Source organism: Myxocyprinus asiaticus, chromosome 38, assembly GCF_019703515.2.
Source record: "Myxocyprinus asiaticus isolate MX2 ecotype Aquarium Trade chromosome 38, UBuf_Myxa_2, whole genome shotgun sequence".
Lineage (NCBI taxonomy): Eukaryota > Metazoa > Chordata > Actinopteri > Cypriniformes > Catostomidae > Myxocyprinus > Myxocyprinus asiaticus.
The window spans coordinates 30,655,383-30,678,862 of record NC_059381.1 but is presented as its reverse complement, the minus strand read 5'-3'; the positions used below and the strand labels follow the sequence as shown (position 1 = coordinate 30,678,862).

Genomic DNA, 23,480 nt, shown 5'->3' with positions numbered 1-23,480 from the left:
TACTGTGAGCCTCCTCACGCGCTACGTCTCCGCGGTAACGCTCTCAACAAGCTATGTGATAAGATGCGCGTGACTGTTTCAGATTCGTCCTCCGACAACTGGATTGAGGTGAGTCACTACACCACCACGAGGACTTAGAGTGCACTGGGTACTGGGCATGCCAAATTGGGGAGAAAAGGGGAGAAACACCCCCCCCCTCCAAAAAAGAAGAAAAAAAAGACAACTTTCATCAGGGCTCCAGACTCAATTTTGCAACCATTTTTGCCATCAGTGTGGCAGTTTATAAATGTTCATATTTTGTATTTGTGGTTATTAAATGTGTTTGCAGTACTGTTTTTCATGACAAAAATTACTTTTGTTTTATAGAAATCATATTACATTTAACCATGGTAGTGAAGATCCAAGCATGGTTTTACCTGCGGTTCACATGTTCTTGTTACAAATACCACTGTTAAACTCATTCGCACTGTCAGAGTAATTTAGCCATATATATATTAAGTGTTAACTTTTTACCTTTTATATACTATATATCATGTTTACTTGTATAACGTTTTTTACAATACATATTGTTTCAAAGCAGCTTTATAGACAATCATATTGTAATGTCCTTTTGGTGCTTAATCATGTTCTGCACACACACACACACACACACACACACACAGAGATAAAATATGGGAGTGACATTCTACAATCCAATTAATTCAAAAAATTCAGGTGACAACATTTTCAAAAATTCCACGCAGTGTGTACGGAACTGAACTGAACAACTAGTTGTTAATGACGTGATTAATGGCAAGTGTTAATGGTGAGTGTGAAACATGGCAACTCTGTCGATGGCAGCGAACAAAACATTGTTGGATGATAAACCTGTGATGGATAATCTCTTTGCTTTGATACAGGGAACACAAAACGGGTTAAGATGGTGGCATTCGCGAGACGCTGTAACGTTGCTATGGTTATCACTTGTCAATCATCTCAGGGACTCAATCCTGTATTCCGTACACACATGGAATGAAAATGTAGGGGATTCACTCCTACATTTAAATGCGGTTGTCACTCCCGAAACTTTGTAGTGTGTATGTGGCCATAAAGTCCCTAGTGAACAGCATCTAAAAAACTTCATTGAAAATCATGCCTTAATGTTTTTGATAACATATAGATAACCTTACTTTTGTAAATAACAGTAAATGTACATTTTCATCCCAACTTAAAATCAATGCTTCACTGTCAAATGAGCATTTCAGTGAGCCAAAATATGCAATATTATTGATGACAGCACTTATTTTTGTAATACAAAAATTATTAGTTTCTGCCTTTACTTTTTTCATTTTATAGGTTCAAGGTCTTGTTTAATCTTCAAAGTGAGTTACTATCAACTGCCATTGTTTTCAAATCAGCAAAACTACTTTTGTGCAACTAATACTGTTTTGAAACGACATAAGGGTAGGGCTGCACGATTATGACAAAAATCATAATTGTCAGTTATTACCCTTGATACTGTAATTGCCAACAATTTCGAATAACACAATTTATATTCAATTATTTATTGTTGGAGGATCAACAGCATGCCATAATTTTTTTTGTAGGCTATACATCCAAAACAAGCCAAGAACAGTTTCGGAATTTCCTTATAGACGTTTTATAAATCAATGAAGGCTGATAAAAAAAAACCTACTGATCAAATTTTGAATAAATCAACGGACTTGTCTGGGGTTGGTTACAATGTGCAAACGCTGTGAAAAAAAAACATTTAAAATAGAAAATTACATTTTTGATGTAAAAAAAATGGAAAACATTTTGATGGAAAATTTTGATGCCACATTAGTAGACATACATGGACTGCTATAATTAACTCTTTACGATTAGATAATTGTGGCAGATGCAATTGTAATCCTGATTATTTATTTGATTTATTGTGCCACCCTTCATAAGGGTGAGTAAATTATGACAAAATAAATTAAAAAAATCTAGATAAACTCACTAGCCTGCCTCACTAACTGACTAGTTCGCAGGGGTGGGATTTGCCACTAACCTCTCGATTCTATTTTACAACGATATTTAGATGCTGATTATATATGTATTGCTATTTTTTTTTTTTTATTATTGTTAATTTATTTATTTAGCTGTGTTAACCCCTTTTTTTTCCTTAGAAAGAAATGTTTATTGAAGAACAGCTGTGCCTGAAATGACATTTGTTTTACTCTGTAATATAAAATTTGCTGGTAAAAAGGTAGGGATGTGCAAAACCACAGATTTTCACAATCGACTTGTTGGTACAATGTCTGAAGCATGAGGCATGAGACTAGTAGGTGTTAAGGAACTCATGTATTATTAGACTGCATTATGTCCACATGATCCAGATCAGATGCGTTTCATAGGGATATATATGGACGCTAAGCTCAGCCCTATAACAGGGTAACTAACAGATATATACAACAAATAAATAAGCGATATAACTATAACCTCTTATCGCATAAAGCAAAGTTTAAACAAGAAAGACTCCAATACAGAATGGCACAAAACCGCTTATGCACATCCCAGACGCAGAATGACATGCTTCAATGTAACCGGAGCGCTTGGAGTCATAGAGAGATCCTCGATCTGCATTCAAAATTGCATAGCTGTTAGATTATAAATACTGAAGGGTCGCAACATTTAGTTCGTGGCATCCAACAGTTTGCTAAGCCAATTAATTAAGGCAGTGTCAAACAGGATCTGCAGAATGACTCCTGAAAAATGCACTCCACAACACCTCACAAATAATAAGTGGCACTTTGATGGCTGTAGCAGTGAGGCATTAAAGGACTAAACGTAAAGAAGAAAATAAACTTCTCGGAGAGAAAACCTGTTCTTGTGGAACTCTGCACAAATATAGCTTACTATATCTAACACTGCATTAGCATATGAGGCAAAACTTGTATTTTTTATCAATTCAAATTTGATTTTTCATCAGGGAGACGATTTAAAAATAGTTTGTCTCAAGAATCGTGACTGCTAACAGAATTAATTATTTCCCCCCACCCCTACTAGTCAGGTATCCTGACCCCATGCTAGTCAATGTCAGGCTTGAAAAAACAACAACAACAACAAAAACATTTAAAACAAATTCAAGATCACTTCTTTACCTGATAGCAGATAGAACAGATGTCATTATGCTGCTGGAGCTGCAGTGTGGAAGCAGTGGGCATGTTCTGGATCTTGTGGACTGCATCTCTGCGCAGCAGGAAGCTCTGCCAGCCCAGCTGGGCCCTCAGCCACACATTATAGTAGGAGTGAATCAGGATGATGGTGGAGCCCATAACTGTCCACTCCCCAAACAGAGTCTCTGAAACACCATACGCCACCACACAGACAGCCACCAGGAACTCCAGGAGCCGGTAGGTGCCATTGACACAGTAGATGACTTCATCCATGTTCTCAACAGGTACCTTGCGGAACTCCTCCACCATGAAGAGTATGTAGATCAAAAGGGTGCCAAGAACCTGATAAAGTAATCCATTTAATTCATTTTAGAAATGACTGATGACAACATGAATCAAAACCGACTCCATTTACCCAACCAATAAATGTTCTTGGTCTTATTGTGCATAATGAAGGAATAACATTCTCTGCCTCTAAAACGTTTCCTTTCTGTTAATGTAACCAAGCAATAAAAATCACAGAATACTTTTCACGACAAATTCCAGATAAACAAAATCAAGTCCTGCCAATTATGACATTTTGACTGGCTATTAATTAATCAAAAGTCATTTATTCACACAAATGTGTACTAGGAATTATACAATAAAATATAATTTTGTAAACAAATATTACAAAGAGTAGCATGACATGAATAATAATATTCTTTAAAATATATAAAGTTACATTATTCTATTTTTTTTTTGTCCATTCTAGTTGTGATAGGGTCAACTTTCCATTCACACTTGGTTTTTGGAAAGCAGGCCATTTAAATATTTATTACTGTGTGACGAAGTGGATGTTTAAGTCTATGAATGTCAGCAGTGTATGTGAATGTGTTTACCTGCAGTGAGGTGAGAATGCTAGAGGAGATGATGATGAGCAGCCAAAAGTCCATGTGGAAGAACTGGCAGATCATGTAAGCCATGTAAGCAGGGAAGATCAGCAAGAAGAGACACAGACTCACTGCTCGGAAGTGCTTCCACAGACTCCTACAAGAACACAAGCCACAAGAAAGAAGTACTCTTACTTGTGCATTCTGACAGAAGAATACAAAACACCCAGTCGTTACTCTTGAGTTTACTTTTTTCTCATCCAAATTTGTCACACAAATACACATTTTAAAAAGAAGCGATGAAACACACAGATATAAAAAAAAGCAATGATCTCTATTAACTGCTTCATACCTTGTCTAAAATATTGCACTGTAATGATGTCTTTTATTTTACTATGAAACTGTCAATTTTTTAGATTTCAAAAAACCCCAAACCATTCAAAAATCTAGTAACGGACTCAGTGTGAATAGTGTTGGTGTGAAAGGTTGTTTGCTTATCATTTTGTACTTTCATGTTGTTTAGCATTTTGCATGTTGTTTAGCTCCACCTCTGCTGGTAGATGCTGAAACTACAGCATTAGGTTTGCAAAAAAGCATGTTTCCCATTGACAGCCATTCAAAAGTGTTTTCTGATTAAATATTTTGTCATTCACAAGTATTATATAATTGCAGATATTTTCCACTTTAACCTCTTCAGCTCTGGGGCATTTTTGGCTGCCACTCCGAATATCAAATATCTTGGCTCTGAGTGGACTAGAAGCTCAATCTAGCTGTCATTAGAAAGCTGAAATCACTTTGTGATTATGTATAACATTTTATCATCAATAGTCAATAACGTGTATTTTCTGCTGGACCACATATATTGTCCTGGACATGTAAGATAAAACATTGGATTATTCACACAAGCAAGCTCACAGACAATTAAAAAAAATGACAATTTTGTTTTAGAAAACTGCCTAAGGTAAAAGCAGATATGAAGTTTTTAGCTATTTGGGGCTTACAGCAGCAGTGATCGGCACATTCGTTTGTATTTGATGTCTTACAGAAATCATATTTAACTTTGTGATTCTTTTGAAAATCTTTCGAACCATGGTATTAGGGCAACAAAATAAACTGTACAGTCAAGCTTTCATTTGAGATATGCTATGTGAAAGACTTTTATATTCACATTAATATTTCTACCACAAGCACTCTAGGTGGCGCTGATTTGCGGTGCAAATGTATTCAGGCCTTATTTTGTTATTTTATGTGAAGTATTTGCCCCCATCCTGATTTCTTCTGTTTTTGTGTATATCTCATAATATAGTTTCAAACATTCAAACAAAATCTGACATAAAACAAAGGCAATCTGAGTAAAAACAGTTTTTAAATGATAATGTTATTTATTGAAGCAAAAAAATTATCAAATACCAACTGGGCATGTGTGAAAAAGTATTCGCCCCTGTTAGTTACAAAATCCCCAAATCTAATGGGGTTCAGCTGGACTAGACACACCCAGGCCTGATTACTGCCAGCCCTGTTCAATCAAATAAACACCTAAATAGTACTTTTTCAGCAGCATGAAGTTAGCTAAAAGGTCTCACCCAGTAGCACACTATGCCAAGGTCGAAAGAAATTCCAGAAATTGAGAAAAACGGTGATTGAAATACATCAGTCTGGGAAGGGTTATAAAGCTATTTCAAAGGCTCTGGGACTCCAAAGAACCACAATGAGAGCTATTATCTCCAAATGGAGAAATTTGGCACAGTAGTGAATCTTCCCAGAAGTGGCCGACCTTCCAAAATTCCTCCTAGAGCACAGCGACGACTCATCCAGGTAGTCACAAAAAAGCCAAGGACAACATCCAAGGAACTGCAGGCCTCTCTCGCATCAATAAAGTTCATTGTTCATGACTCCACTATCAGAAAGACACTTGCCATAAATGCCATCCATGGAAGAGTGGCGAGGCGAAAACCACTGCTAACCCAGAATAACATTAAGGCTCCTCTGAATTTTGCAAAAACACACCTTGATGATCCTCAAACCTTTTGGGAGAATGTTCTGTGGACTGATGAGTCGAAAGTGGAACTGTTTAAAAGACAGGGGTCCCGTTACATCTGGCATAAATCAAACACAGAATTCCACAAAAAGATCATCATACCTACGGTCAAGCATGGTGGTGGTAGTGTGATGGTGTGGGGATGCTTTGCTGCTTCAGGGCGACTTGCAATAATTGAGGGAAACACGAATTCTGCTCTCTACCAGAAAATCCTCAAGGAGAACGTTCGGTCATCAGTCTGTGAGTTGAAGCTCAAGCGCAACTGGATTATGCAGAAATATAATGATCCAAAGCATAGGAGTAAGTCCACCTCTGAATGGCACAAAAGAAGCTAAATTAAAGTTTTGGAGTGGCCTAGTCAAAGTCCTGACTTGAAACCGATTGAGATGCTGTGGCAGGACCTTAAAAGGGCAGCTCATGCTCGAAAACCCTCCAATGTGGCTGAACGAAAGCAGTTCTGCAAAGAAGAGTGGGCCAAAATTCAACCACAGCGTTGTGAAAGACCAATCTCCAGTTATAGGATGCATTTGGTTGCAGTTGTTGTTGCTAAATGTGGCACAACAAGCTATTAAGTTTAAGGGGGCTATAGTATATTATGGGCTGAAGATATATACTGAATGACCACAATGAGACATTTGCTGTGTTACATGCTAAAACTTTGTACAAGACAAGAGAGAGCTTGAAAACTGTCTTACACTCTTTGGAAGGATCCCTTTGAACTCTTTTTAGCAGGACATCTCATCTTAATCCAGGAACTTTGACACAATCGCAAAACTAACTTTTCTTGGGTTTTAACAATGCATATACATGTACTATGAGCTGTAACACAACCAGAAGACTTCATTGTATTGTTCTAAATTGCACAACACAGTCTACTTTTGATAGTAACATTTTATCTTACACAAATGATTGTAGCCTGATGTAACCTTTAAAATGTGTAGTGATTTGTAATCACTTATAACTGACAAATTGATGATTATAATACTTAATCTTGTCTTATTCATGTCATATTACTAGAATGGTAACCATTCATGATAAAGCACATCATGTTTACTATCGTTGAGACTCTTTCGGCATTTCAGGAATGTTTGTGTTAATACATTTTTGATATATTCAGTTGTATCCAAGATATAAAAAGTCATGATTAAACATTGCCCTATTTTGAGCGGGAAACAGGAATCTTCACAGACAAAGGCTCAATCACATTCAGAAGGAGGGACAGGGAGATGATCACATAGTATCTGAAAAGACACTTCTGATTGGGTCAAGACACTTTGGGGTGCGGCTAACCTCAACAGTACAAAGGCTCCCCGTCTTGGATGAATGCTCTCTTCTTCTTCGGCTCTCTTCTGCAATTCTTCGTCTCTTCCGCCTCTGCCCTCTTGGCTCTGGGCTATTAGCCCTTCATTGGCTGGCTTTCTCACAATGTAGAGTCCAGGAAAGCTCAGAACGCAAAGTTCAGAAGAAGCTCTTCTCCCTATCTGCTCTAGGGATGCACCGATACCACTTTTTTATCGGAAATCTCAGTATCGGCCGATACCGATCCCAAGCCAATACCAGTGTTGTTTTTTTGCATAATCAGTTTAGAATATCTTTACATTATTGTGTGGAACTAATTGGGAGTACCCTTTAATATGTAAAGAAACAAAAACCTCTAACTGCACATTATTTCAATATAAATGTATAGCTTACTTAGTAAACACTTCATTATGAACTAGTAAACTGGATAATGTAGCAGCAAAATCAACAGTAATTCCAGTCTTCAAGTCTTCAGTAGAAAAGAAACCAGTGTTCTATTTTTGCCTTTTTTTTCCCCAAAAATGTTTCAACTTGCATCTGGACTTTAAAGGATTCAGATCTCTTTTTTGTTCAATTTAGTTGTAAGACATCAGTCCACTTTCCATTCACACAGTTATTTTTTGGAACCCATTCAACATAAATATTGTTATAAATTGTAAACAATTACTAATGATGACTATAATAATAATAATAATAAATTGTTATTAATATTATTATTATTGACTTTAATTTTTAATTTTAAATACAACAGTAATATATTTAAATAGTGCACTTTTTAAACCCTCACGCTTTTATTTTGACATTCTAAACTCTCCAGGAAGTCCTGTACGTGCCTGTTTGTAGGCAAGTTCACAGTAGTTTAATTAGTTTCTTATTCAAATTCTGGTAAAATGCATATTATAAGTGAACCGAACTATTGAGCATCTACATCTGAGATGCTGTTCTTGAGTAGCGCTCAAATATTGCACACCGCTGTGAAGGCTAAAAATAGCCGCGAGTGCATCACCAGCCTGTGTGTGAGTTTGTCAACAGAGCAGCACCATTCACTAACGCGCTGGCGCTGAGCATACTATATATTTACTTATTAAACACAGCCTTTTGTGATTCACAGAGCTATCACATGTCTTCAAGTGGCTTTGAATAAAATGCACGAGTCCTATGAACTTCTTTAATGGTGTTTTTCTTTTATGTCATTTTTGGAGCTTGACAGTAATGAACATGACTCACACACAGTATCGGATTTGGATAGAGCTCGTCGGACCGATACCTGATCCGTCTAAAAGCTTCAGTATCGGAGCCGATACCGATCCAGGTATCGGATCGGTGCATCCCTAATCTGCTCTACAACTCACACACGTGACGGGAGTCGCGAGTCTTCCAACCTCCACAATCTTAACAGAGGTCCAAAACATCGACTGAAAACAACAAGAACTTTCTACTGACCCAGCCAAAGGACCAAAGCAACACAAGGAAATGCAACTACACCTCCACCTTTCGCTGAAAGTACTGGTGTCTCTTTCTCTTTAATTTAATTTGAGTTAACTCGATCTCAAATCACGGTATACTAAATTAAGTATTGATGGTTCATGGCATGGTCAATAGACAAAGTTCAATGTTCTCTGTTGAAGATAATTTCCATTCACCAATCTGTTTCATGTTTGTCTATACAGTTGTGCTCAAAAGTTTGCATACCCTGGCAGAAATTGTGAAATTTTGGCATTGATTTTCAAAATATGACTGATCATGCAAAAAAACTGTTTTAAGTATATTTAAGGATAATGATCATATGAAGCCATTTATTATCACATAGTTGTTTGACTCCTTTTTAAATCATAATGATAACAGAAATCACCCAAATGGCCCTGATCAAAAGTTTACATACCCTTGAATGTTTGGCCTTGTTACAGACACACAAGGTGACACACACAGGTTTAAATGGCAATTAAAGGTTAATTTCCCTCACCTGTGGCTTTTTAAATTGCAATTAGTGCCTGTGTATAAAGAGTCAATGAGTTTGTTAGCTCTCACGTGGATGCACTGAGCAGGCTAGATACCGAGCCACGGGGAGCAGAAAAGAACTGTCAAAAGACCTGCATAACAAGGTAATGGAACTTTATAAAGATGGAAAAGGAAATAAAAATATATCCAAATCCTTGAACATGCCAGTCAGTACTGTTCAATCACTTATTAAGAAGTGGAAAATTCGGGGATCTCGATACCAAGCCAAGGTCAGGTAGACCAAGAAAGATTTCAGCCACAACTGCCAGAAGAATTGTTCGGGATACAAAGAAAAACCCACAGGTAACCTCAGGAGAAATACAGGCTGCTCTGGAAAAAGACGATGTGGTTGTTTCAAGGAGCACAATACAACGAATATTTGAACAAAAATGAGCTGCATGGTCGAGATGCTAGAAAGAAGCCAATGCCACAAAAAAGCCCGGTTACAATATGCCCGACAACACCTTGACACACCTCACAGCTTCTGGCACACTGTAATTTGGAGTGACGAGACCAAAATTGAGCTTTATGGTTACAACCATAAGCGCTATGATTGGAGAGGGGTCAACAAGTATTGTGCTCCTTGAAACAACCACACTGTCTTTTTCCAGAGCAGCCTGTACTTCTCCTGAGGTTACCTGTGGGTTTTTCTTATTTATTTGAAAACTCTATTTTGTGTTTACTCAGGCTGTCTTTGTTTTATGTTATACTCATTTGAAGATCTAAAACAAATTATGAAAAATACACAAAAATAGAAGTGTGGGAATGCTAACGGATAGCTTTCTCCAGATATTTTAGAACTCCTTGGTGTTAACAGGCTTTAATTTTGTGTGAAAGTGGCAGGAGCAATGTATACTGATCAGTGATGGCTCTTACTTGTCTCTGGAGGCCCCCAGCGCCAAAACTATGGGGTCAGCGATCTCCAGCATGGACTGCAGGATGGAGGCCACAACGATGAAGAGGATGATGCTGAGAAGGAAGGCTCTGTGAATGACCTGCAGCTCAATGAGTCCAGTCTGAACAGCCAAGATTAACAAAGTGATTCCTTCTGTCATGCCCCTGAAAATAAGAACAACGCAGGATGAGACATTTTAACCACTTGAAATACTGTATACACTGATCTCAGCTCTCTACAAAAACTGAAATAACAAGAATCATTCCAAAACATACCTTTTACAGAGTTTAAGCATATTTTGAGGGCTGCTTCTCACCTATGCATGGTGTTGTCATTCATGAAAGCTCTGTAGCCCTGCAGGTAGAACTTGCAGAGTGTCAGGACGCCCAGCGCCACAAAAGACACAGTGAAGACCAGCCCCAGCAGAGAGTAGGGAGTACTACAGCACTCAGCAATACTGAAGATAACACACACAACCACGTAACACTTACCTACACAATCTCTTGAAAACTGTTCCGCAGTAGCATTTACATTTTGAGGGTGAAATACCCCTTTAAGAACACAGCATAAGAACAGCCTTTACATCGATAGGCAGCTCACAAGGGTTTGGACTAGTGCCCGACCGATATATCGGTCGGTCGATATTAGCCTTTCACCGACATATCGATATAGGCGTATATGTTTACTGATATGCGCAGATATGAAAACTTTTTTTCAGAACATATCATGCAAAAAACAATGCTTTAGAATTGGTGTCATTACGTAGTTTGTCCAGCAGAGTGCGCTCTGACTCCACTGTTTACAGAGCTGACTCTGACGGACAGGGCGGAGTCGAGCAGTTTCTTCGCGGTAAGTTGCTAACTAGTTTGTGAAATACATACTGGAAAGTTAATAAACAATGACCCCATCATTTTCCCTTTTTTATATAACTAATATAACATTAACCCTGTCCCTGACAACCATGTCACTCATGTCTGTTTGCTGTTAGCCAGCTATAGTTTATCAGTGCAGTCAGTAATGTAGCAGATTGAAAGATAAACATCAGAGCATCTTTTTGCAGCTCAGCAGACAACGGTTCGGTGGTGGATTGGTCTGCTGAGTGTTGATTTCATGCTACGCTGTTACCTAGTTGGTGAGACGCAATGCTGGCCCATCTTTTACTCTCCGTGACAACGAGCTTATAGCTAACTAGCTAACCACGTAGCTACTTTCATTGCTTGTCAGCTGAGTGGAAGCTAATGTGTTAACATGTATTCACCAAACTGTTTTGTTAAGGATTCACAGTTTGGTACCCCCTTCAACCGAACAATTCCAGTTGATGCATTTATAAAATGTAATATTTAGAAGTCTGGTTTTCCACCGTTGAAAGCTTCCCCTGAACTTGTATAGCAGAATACGGTGCAACACCGCTGCCATTGTTTTTCTCTTGTCTCGGCAGGTGTAAATGCTTCTTGTTTTACAACCTGCCAATAATTGACTGGCAGTATTAAAATAGTCAGCATTTGACTGATACTAAACAGTACTACTGATGATTATTTAGCTATTGTTTTTATTTTTATTCTTTATTTTAATGGTCAACATTTGACTGATATTAAACATACAGTACTGATGTTTATTTAGCCATTTATTTTAGTTATTCTTTATTTTAATGGTCAGCATTTGACTGATACTAAACAGTACTGATGTTTATTTAGCTATGTATTTTATTTTAATTTATTCTTTATTTTAATGGTCAGCATTTGACTGATACTATACAGTACTGATGTTTATTTAGCTATTTATTGTATTTTTATTTATTCTTTATTTAAATGGTCAGCAACTGACATACTAAACATCCAGTACTGATTTTTATTTTATTTTATTTATTCTTTATTTAAATGGTCAGCAATTGACTTATACTAACAGTACTGATGTTTATTAAGCTATTTATTATATTTTTATTTATTCTTTATTTTCTCAGTGTTCATTTCTAGAATTTGTTGACAATATATAATAATAATGTCAAATATTCTTTGATAAAAATATTTAAGAAAGCAGCCTTCTGAGTACCTTTGCATAGTCATATCAGTGCAAAATCCACATAGAAAAGGTCTGTTTTCATTCCAGCTCAAAAATTAACTATATCGGTAATCTGTGAATTTTCCCCCTCTAAAATCGGTATCGGTCTCAAAAATCCCATATCGGTCAGGCTCTAGTTTGGACAGAGCCAGAGACTACTGAGACAGTCTCAAAAAAGATGCAAACTACATACTGGGAGTTCAGTGTAGTTATGACAGCATGGTTGGTGATTTGGATGCCGTTTTACCTTGTGAGGAAGAGAAAGAGCAGTCTCTCTCGGGAGGGTGGCTGGTTCCGTGTGCTGAAGTAGGTGTAGATCTGTAGTGCGAACAGTACCAGCCAGAAGCACATGAAGAGCACAGGTAGTACCAGCTGATTCCACAAAGACATGCCTAGAGCCAGCAAACCGTACACCTCCACCACCTAAACAACAGAGAAATGAGATGAATGTCACACAGAGGGTGTAATTTAATGCCATTAAAATATCTTGGCACTAATTCAGTTACAGAGGCAGAATCACACAAAATAATCTAGTTTTATAATAACTAGATTTTTATACTTTCTGAAGAAAATGTAAGGGGTGCTAGCCTGTGCAAAACCCGCTACAATGATACCAGGGTGATGTGGGAGTTGCTATTGTGTTGCTATGTGGTTGCTTCCCACCCCAAGTCTCTTTGATATTCTGATCCCTAGACATGGTTTAGGTGCATGTATGGGATTATTTCACCAATGCCAGGTGAAAATCCTAAATCTGATCACTTAAAGTAATAGCACATCTATTACTTAATGTGCTTAAAAAGTTGTAACAGTGAAGTCGTACCTGCACCAGCTCTCTGTAGGCAGTTTTCGCCAGATTGTAGGGCACCAGCAGGTTGGTGGCCAAGAAGTACAGCACCTCCAGACCAGTGAAGATCACGGCAAAGCGGTTGATGAAGACAATGGTCTCCAGGGGCACAAAGCAGAGTCTGGCCACCAAAGGGAGCAGGTGAGCAGAGAAAAGCCAGATCTGTTTGGTCTGCATGACGCAGGAACACAGCGTACACACCACAAGCTGACCTGAGGGAGAAGACAGTCTTACTGAACAAACACAAACCTACAGACGAACTGAACACAAATAAATTACACTAACACACATAAATGAGCCGCATTCAATGTCTCCAATGCGAGTGCTCATAATCTCATAAATTTTGTTGTGTTGACATGGCAAATAAAAAGACCCAATAAGCCATAACCAGCTAAATACACACAGGCTGGCAAACACTAAGGGGTTAAAAGAATCTCATATACTACTTGCTAGTCCATAGATTTACTGTTTCTTTTAAATGACAAAACAAATGTAGCCTTACCTTGGCCGCGTCAAAAGGTCTGGGCTCTACAGAAATTTAAACTGGCCAAGAAGCGGCCACTTAGACAGAAATCCGACTAACTGACAAGTGATTAATTTCAGTTGGTTTTGTAATTAGGTGCGGTTTGAGGCGGGATAATCAGAGTTACGTCATACCATAATAATAGGATCGACGTGGAAAAATATTCATTTAAATAATGGTGTCAGTCTCCGCAAATGATGTAAAGAAAACGCATGAAAAAATGTGTTCACAGTGCTGGGTAGATTACTTCTAAATTTCAATCCCATACTTTTTACAAATTGCATGACTAAAATTATAATCATTAACGTAATCTCTTGGATTATAATTTTAGTTCATCTAATCTGATTAATTTGGGATTACCTCTGACCTAATTCTTGTTTATTTGATGTCACAACATTTCAGTAGGATAATCTATATCATTTTGACATATTGCTTAACAGCAATAAATTGCTTAAATATTGATGGATGTCCAAGATGGCAGAAAAAGATGTGATATATTCTTATTAAGTATTTAAAAAAATAAATTATTATTTTCCAGACTTCTAGAATCAATCATTAGTAAAGGTCACTGGATATGACGTAGATAGCATTTCACAGCTGTACATCAGCAGTATTTAGTAACTTGCATAATTATTCGTCATGAGAAGGGATGGTCTCATTTGAGTGCTGCTTTTGTCCACAAATTCATGAGCATGGATTGCAAATATATTTTACATGATGCAAAAATACGATAAAAAAAAAAAATAGAAAAAAATATGATTTGCATGTTTTTCCCAGTGATGCTGATGTGTGTTAGTGGCCCTCCAACGACAGACTCATATGTTTGAGTTTAACGGGTAGTGTTGGGTACGAGTCCACCTTAGTCAAGTCCGAGTCATTAACCAATCGAGTCTGAGTCCAAAGGGAACAGAGTTGGACTCGACACCGAGTCCAAAGCAGGCCATAACAAATCTCATGATTTGGCTGCAAACTGAATGCCGGTAAAGCAGCAGGTGCCACTAAAGATAAAAATATTTGATATTTTCTTGAGCTGCAGTGGATTATGATAGGAATAAATAGGGCTGTTAGATTCCAGAAATTTGGGAATCGACTCCAATTCCTGGTTTTGGAATCGAGAGTTGATTCAAGACTGATTTATTCGATTCCAAAAAAAAATAAATAAATAAATAAATAGATAAAGAGGTTAAATCTCATAATAAATAGCTCACTACAAAGCATTCTTTGCACTGCTGACATTTACTATTAATAGGTCCATTCTAAAATTAAATCAAGCGTGATGCTTCAATCCCATGAGATAAATTTGAGGGAAGTTTGAGTAGATGCGCCTGTATTTCCAAGAACTACCGGAAATAATCTTAAAAGCACCATTTAACCTATACTGAAATTGTCTGTTACCACTCATGAGTTCTTGTTTAGAAAAAGGTTTAAATTAGAAAGTACAGTAATTGTTCACTACCGTTTTTACACTGAATAAAATGTATAACAATACACTTCAGTTTTATTAAAAAAAAATCCACATTATTGTACTGGTTTATTTCATACAACGAAAAAATAAATAAAATAAATTATATATTACACACACACACATTTTTAACGTGCATTTAACATTTTTGTTTTTGAATTAATTATTTTTATGTAAAATTTTGTAAAATGTATGCAAAACGTTTTAAAACACTGTAAAAATATCGAGAACGAGTAGAGAAGCGTTAGGATTCTCACTTTTGTAAGTGCAGCACATTGATCATTTAAACTTTAAAATACAGATTTTTTTTAAATTGTTTTATTGATTTTCAAATAATACAGACATACATTAACATCAATGAATAAACAGACAAACAAACCCAAAGCACTGAAAGATAAACAATTATATATAAAAAAGTATACATCTCTTCCTGCATAAATTGTTCACAAACATGACAAAAAAATGAAAATAAATAAAACAGTAGAAACCCATATTCCTCTTGAAACAGGTGGTCAGAGTTTCTGTAGAAAAGAATGCACAGGTTTCCATAGCCTCCAAAATTTGTCCGACTTGTGATTAAGATCACAAGTTAGTTTCTCCAAAGGAAAAAAGGCTGATAACTGAGATATCCACATGGTAACCGTTGGAACCTGGGGTGCAGACCACCTCAGTAGAATACATTTTTTAGCCAGAAATAAAAGAATTGTAAATAAATACTTGGTATCCGGGTCAAAAAAGCCTTTAGGAGTATGGTTCAGCAGATAAAGTGAAGGGGATGAAATAAACCGTTTACCAATTATCTCCTGGATCACAGAATGAACCCCTTTCCAGAATGGCTGAATGTGATCACAGGACCAAAATAAATGAGAAAATGTGCCCTTGTATATCTTACATTTAAAACAAAGGTTTGAACAACTAGGAAAATACAGATTTATTGATGTGAACTGAGAAGCTGACTCAACTCTGCCATCTCCTTGTTGCAGACTTGTGCCGTAACATCTGGGAAGTTATTATTGTATGCCAATTTACTCACAAATTTGGCAAGTCCTTGATTATTAGTTTAATCCAAATTAAAATACTGGTAGACTATCCAGGTCTGGAAAGCAGATGTGTTGAAGGTCTTGTGTGATTACTTCATACAGATGAACAAACGGAGTGGATTTGACTCAGTCAGATTGATGATCATTAAGATGCAGTCATTTTATAATCATTTTGTAAATTGTATTAGTCCTGTTAGGCTTCTAAAATGTGTAGTAGTTCAGTGGTCGAGGAAATAAACATAGTCCGAAAATATCAACCGGTTTCCCCAGAAGGAATCTACTCCAGCTTTGAAGTCAATTCCAACGCTTCAATTCGATTCTCAATTCCCAACGCCTCGGAATCGATTCTATTTGGAATAAACTATAACTAAATATATGACAATAGCCTCCGCCCCTACCCAGCGCAGTTTACATTTCTGTCGCAGAGAATCGAGTTGAATGCATAGGTATACTATTAGGTTGGGCATCTGTCGTAATGTTAGAAAACATACGACAGAAAACATACACTGTGTGGAGTAGTGCTGATTTAAATTGGATGATTTAAATGAGTAATGAGCTGATAAAACACTAATGAGAATAATGGTTCTGAAGAAATTATATTTACACATTTGAAGAAAAAACAAAAAAAAAATTATCTCCGGACAAGTAACTTTTTTAACTCAGACAAGTGAATGACCAATCTGGATTTCTAAATTATGAACAATTGCCCGATTAATGTGAAATCAAGTAAAATCCACACAAAGTACCTAATCTGATTACGAGTATTTAAAAATGTAATTTAATCCAATTAGAATATTTGATTTTTGTAATTTTATTATGTAATCTAGATTACATGTAATCCATAACTACCCAGCACTGTGTGTATAGGTTCTATGTATAGTACAGAAAAGAAAAACAGACTATTTCACAGATATTTCAAAGAAAATAAAGCAGATTATACGGTTCAACTTGTGATATTGAATTTAATTGCAACTAAGTTTTTCAAACTAATACGAATATCTTTTTGTTTAAAAACACTTAGCTTCCTCCCAGGTTTAGGGGCCGTTCACACAGGATGTGTTCTTGCGTTTAAATATCAGCGAGATGCAGCGCAACAAAAGGGAGTACAAAATGCAGATGTCTCGAGATGTGCTTTTAAAATTTTAACCAACACAGCATCTTAAAAACACAGCGTGCCTGGCATGAAACACTGCAGCGAGACAAGTCACAATGTTCAAAAACAACCGTCTATTGCATGTTTAAATTATTATTATTTTTTTATTTTTTTTATAAAAGTGCAGGCACAAAGCACCCTGTGTAAACAACCCTTTACACCAGGGGTGTCAAACTCAGCTCCTGGAGGGCCGCAGCCCTGCAGAGTTTGTACCAGCCCTGCTCCAAAATGCCTCCTTGTAATCTTCAAGCACTCCTGAAGACATTGATTAGCTGCTTCAGGTGTGTTTAATTAGGGTAGGACTGTGGCCCTCCAGGAACCGAGTTTGACACCCCTGCTTTACACGCTCCCAGCCTATGAAAAAATGTGGTTGTTCTCACAACGCAGAAACATTGTACAGACAGTTTATATTGAAATGCTGGTGCTGCCAAAAGGTACAGTGTGCGTAATCTGTGTAGAGGTTGGGCGATCTGACATGGCTCAAAGGTTGGCCTTTTTATTATTTTAGATCATCATCATTTAGCTGGCCAACAAAGAACAGATTTTGCATATTGAAATAAAATTATCTATTCAAATTGACTTTTACATTTCAAATGTGGAAATTGTCCTGTGGCACAACTGTCATAATGAACTGCAATAAACATTGTAAAATGCCCTACAGTGTGAAGCCTCTACATAACAGATTTCAGCATTAAATATTTGCATATATAAATCTATACTTACTGCAGAAAATGTAAATTTAAAAAAGGACTCTACATCACTTAAGGGGAGGTTATTTACACTTGGTCACTTCATGCATTTTTTACTGACTGGATTGCTATCCGATTGAGTAAGCTCATTCCATTTACAACTGGCCACATCAATGTGCCAAAGGGATATAAATCCGATCTTCAAGATAAAACTTACTTCCGTAATTATGCTGATGCAGGGCAGCGAATTTAAAAGATGTTATATATTTAGGGCTGCAACTAGCAATTATTTTGATAATCGATTAATCATCGATTATTTTCTCGATTAATCATCGATTATTTTCTCGATTAATCAGATTTTTTCACACACACACACACACAAAAAAAAAAAAAAAAATCAATCAGCTCAGCAGAGGACAAAATGACACCAGAACAAATATATTAATAATTCTGCCAAGCTGAAAAAGACATAATTATGTTACTGATTACATACATTATTTAAAATTCATATTGTAAGTTTTAAGAGTATAGTTACTAAATTATTCTTTTTAAAAAAAAAAAACACTTTCAATGGTAGTTTATGCTGTTTTGCCTTAAAGGGGACCTATTATGCAAAATTCACTTTTACACGGGTTTGAACATAAATGTGAGTCGGCAGTGTGTGTACACAACCACCCTACAATGATAAAAGTCCACCCACTCCTCTTTCTTATATTTCTATTAATCTAAAATAGTGTCTCAAAGTGATTGGTTTTCATTTCTGCTCTAATGTGACGTCACGTTAGAGCAGGCCTCGCCCACGACTGGTGATGGACTCCACCCTATTATCATAGATCCTCCCCTGAGTGATCGACACATAGTCCACCATTTTTTTCTGCGCTGGAGCAGCTACAGTGAGAAGAATAATGTCTCAACTTCGTAAGCGTCATAAGTGTTCTGTTGTTGGCTGTAAAAGTGAACATAAGAGTCTTCATGTACTCCCGGCATCAGAGCCAATGAAGACACAGTGGACAAGTTTTGTTTTTGAAGAAAATGTGCCCCAAAACATACTAAAATTAATGTATGTTTGTGCATATCATTTTACACTGGACTGCTTTGTGAATGAGGGTCAATATAAAACAGGATTTTCAAAAAATTTGACTCTCAAGCATGGATCAGTACCAACTGTTCGTGTTCCAGCTTTATATCCTGAAGATGTAAGTATCGCACTTTATATTTTGTGAATGTTTGCAAATCGCCTTTCCGAATGTGCTTGTTAGCTGATTCCACGACTAATGCAGCTAAAGTTACCATTGTTTCTGATTGTATTCACGGAGAACAGAGCTATGTCATCACAAACTCAAAATGCCTATGTTTTGCGTCGTTTACGGTTGCTCATACATATATGGCTGAACTCCGGTATTTACAGTGTCAGTCATATTGGTTCTGATTTGTTGTTGCTATAGTATCCGAAGCACAAGCTGTAAAGGCACAGCCCTCTTCCAGAAAGGGGGCGGGGAGCAGCAGCTCAACTGCATTTAAAGAGACACACACGAAAACAGCGTGTTTTTGATTCCACCCAAAAAGAGGCATTTACAACATGGTATAATAAATGATCCATGGGGTATTTTGAGCTGAAACTTCACAGACACATTCTGGGGACACCTGAGACTTATATTACATCTTGTAAAAAGGGGCATAATAGGTCTCCTTTAATATCAATTTACTGGTGAAATCAGACATTACATCAAGACTATCAAATATCAGGAACCTTAGCATTATTATACATTATATTGAGCATTCAGTTTATATAGTACAATCATCAGATTCACTCTCGCGCTGAAAAGTCTCATCCTAGACTTTGTCTAGACATCCTAAGCTCATTGTATTACATGCACTTACATGATGAGAAGAAACCATCTAAAACACTTTAAAAGCCGGCACACTTGGACCTCTGAGACATTGTGACATCCATGAAAGCTGCATAATTGAAACTGAAATCGCGATTTGATGTTGCATGCGTTTAATCAAAATGATTGCGCTCCATTTCTCCATTGTGATCGATTTGATTGACGTGGATGCGTGCGCTCACGTGCGCAGTAAAACTGAACGGAGACTCGCTTGTGGTAAAGACAAACAGTTTTGCGAAATGTAAATACGTGACTGATTTTGAATTCAAAATGTATACATAAGTCAGAAAATAACAGTAAATTTGTAAGTTAAATTTAAGAGTTGTTTCTCTCCAGCGCATCATACAGCACAAGCACTCCATCAATGCATCTGATGCAGCAACCACTCCACATTAATCTATATGCTTATTATGATCTTCTTTGATGTCTCCATTGTTTTTCAAACAAGTTATCATGCAACACATTTTTCACTGGGCTGTGAAGTGATGTCACTGACGGAGCTTCTCCATGCTCGCCGCAAATATCCTACTAATCGATAATGAAATTCATTCATTATCGATAATTTTCAATTAGTTGTTGCAGCCCTAGATTTATTATTTGATTTCATGTGACTTTGCCCAGTGCACGTGTGTGTGCGTGGTGCATTTTTCCCCTTTGGGCTTGTCGAAGGTAAGCCATGTATAAGATATGTATGTGTTTAGTTTCAGTTTTGCTAGCAATCTGCATTAAACAAATGAAGAAAAAAGTGCTCTCTCTCCTAAAACATGCTCTTTATCTTGATTTGTTATTATTTACTGTGTAACACAGGCATATGCAATTACTCAGTAGCAGCTGTTATGTTTTGCATTTTCCCCATGCTGACGTGTTTGGGCAGAGTAAAATTTACATATGTGGCTTGAATAGCCAGATGAATTTACACTTGAACGAGTTTCATCTGGAATGCGTCTGGAGGTAATTTGAGTGAACAAATTTATATCAGTCTAGAATCCGTCTTGGAGGACATTTAAACTTGGTCTTTTCATGGCTATCCAATCAGTAAAAACACATGAAGTGATCAAGTGTAAATACTCCATAAACTATCTAAAATTTAGATAAGTGTCCAAAGGTCTGAGACCACATTGAATATCTGGGATTTAAAATCTGTTTTTAAACCAGGAAATAAACAGGAAGCTTACCTGTAACTTGTGAAGCCCATGACAGGTCGAGTTCATGCTGTCATTAAAGCAAAAGGGGGCTGTACCAAATGCTTAGAAACTATCAAATTAATGTTGATTTTTCAATTTATCTTCTCACTCAAACTGCTGATAATCTAACTTGAATCGATTTTTCTTTCATTTTAATAAATTAGGAAAACATTCTAAAATATAAGCATTTGAACTACTTGTCTCAGAATTTGACCACAATGCACGTCAGAGCTTGTGCAATGTTACATTGCATAAGTATCATTTTTGTGATGTCAGTTACTTCCTAGGAGTCTAAAAAACACTTCAAATGCAGAACAGAGATGAAATACACAAGACTACTGTGTCAGGTTTCTCCTCTTTTATCACAGACTGCTCCAAAGTCAACTCTTGACATGGATAACCTGCCAACCTGATATTCTCCTAACCCATCTCCATGTAACCTTTAGCACCTCCTTTGATAAAAGCTGATTAGGTTACAGTGTCCTGGGTCTCTCTAACATAGGACAAAGTTCACTCTTCCTTTTAAAGCAATTAAATCAGTTACAACTGTATTCAAGACTATGTTTTTGAAAGAAAGGGGCTAGTTGCATGCCATTCCTTTTTTAAATGTCTCATTAGCAAAACTGGAAGTGTTTCACAGGGCCTCTATTTATTAGCAAACTGAGTACACAGAGATCTGGTTATGTCTCTTTCAGGTTTCATGCTACAGTTTAGCAGTCAGGACTCTTTTCCAGTGGGTGGGAATTATATTTCAGTAATACAAAACCCTGAGTAACTCCTCCAGAAGAGAACAGAAACGTGTTGTTTTGGAGTTGTATATGGAAGAGGGTAAGAGTAGACATCGGCTGTGTCTGAAAACAGAAAAATGCTATCTTTCAGGCTGTTTTGGCATCAAGACACGGATTCAATGTATGTGTCACATCCTGTCTACTAAAATGCCTCCCGCCCATCGATTTTTGAAGGCAGCACAGATTTATACTTCACCACCTATCCTGTACCTCCTAAACTCCTGCGTGTGATTTGGATGTTGATTGAAATAAATAAAAATCATTAAATATTTGTTTGGTTATCTCTAAGATCACCAGAATCTAAACCATTAGATGGGACATTATGGTGGCTTGGAAAATGGTCTGAAATCAGTTTCCTTTCAAGGTACCTTCATATACAAAACACTGTTAAGTTAATGACTGGTTGGGCAGCAAGACAGCTGCATTTGGTTTCAGTGATGACAGAGGACATACCAATGAGTGCCGTGGTGAAGCGGTTCATTGAGAGTGGCTCCAGGTAAATGGGTCCCTCGTAGCCCGAGTCCAGCTCGCCACGTACATAATCCCTACAGAAACATCAGTCATTGCACACTTACAATCTTTGAGCAGTTTAAAATTCTTTGCAAGCCTACAACACATTACAATCCTGGACAATGCAATGCTAAGCTTCTAGAAAGCACCATTAATGCCAATATGCTGTTAAGTGCTGACTTTAATGCCTGAAATTATTCAGTTATTATTACTGATTAAATGACACTGCTGCTAGAAGTAAAAGACTAGCTCAGAGCTCCAGACTAAAAAAATTACTAAGGAGCCATTGGCTCCTAAACTGAAACATTGAGCCAAACGGCTGTTTTTAGTCGCCAAATCACAGAATTGCTCGATTTAGATTGCTGTTCAGAAACAAGATAGAAAGCAGAAGAAAAGACAGCTGATAACCCATTAATCTGAGGTTTAATAAACAGTATACAGTACATAGTTGAGAAGATAAGTTTGCATTCCCTTTTGTCTCAAATGTTCACACTTTTCATAATTTATACAAATATAAGAGATAAAAGATTTTTTTTATTTAATACTGCTCTTCACAATCTACATTACAGATAATTACATAAAGCATAGTACGCATATAGTAGTTTGTTGTCTTTTTAAGCATCAGTGGATGTTTTTACCTTGTGTAAAAGTTGTGAACAAGTCCCCTAATTGTCCTAAGTGTCAAAAGCTTGATCTCACACACACACACATATACTGTGTATGTGTGTGTGTATATATATATATATATATATATATATATATATATATATATATATATATACATACATGGTATATGTGTGTGTGTATATATATATATACATACACACACACACACACACACACACACACACACACAGTATATAAATTAAACTATTAAAATAAAACTAACTCTGATGAAACCGCATAAGAACGCACACGACCCGACTGTCGCCAATGACGACTAGATTTTAAATTATAGTCGCAATAAATGACTGTGTCGCATTTGCGACCATTTTAGTCGCAGTCTGGAGCCCTGCTAGCTAGAATAAATATGTTCATAAATAAGCACCATTTGTGTTTCCGTCATCAGAGAATGTAAATGCTAAATGTTGAAATACT

General features: G+C 36.9%; 1 protein-coding gene across 1 annotated transcript in view; it reads right to left on the bottom strand.

The window, feature by feature from the left end:
* Window positions 1–23,480, bottom strand: part of rnf145b (ring finger protein 145b) — a 43,480-nt gene that overhangs the window by 3,800 nt on the left and 16,200 nt on the right. Inside the window, exons 4-10 of the mRNA XM_051677458.1 lie at window positions 22,326–22,417; window positions 13,121–13,356; window positions 12,548–12,723; window positions 10,559–10,699; window positions 10,224–10,406; window positions 4,022–4,169; window positions 3,126–3,482 (exon numbers count right to left, since the gene is read on the bottom strand). Of these exons, the coding sequence (XP_051533418.1) occupies window positions 3,126–3,482; window positions 4,022–4,169; window positions 10,224–10,406; window positions 10,559–10,699; window positions 12,548–12,723; window positions 13,121–13,356; window positions 22,326–22,417 (1,333 nt within the window). The remainder of the gene's footprint in view (window positions 1–3,125; window positions 3,483–4,021; window positions 4,170–10,223; window positions 10,407–10,558; window positions 10,700–12,547; window positions 12,724–13,120; window positions 13,357–22,325; window positions 22,418–23,480) is intronic.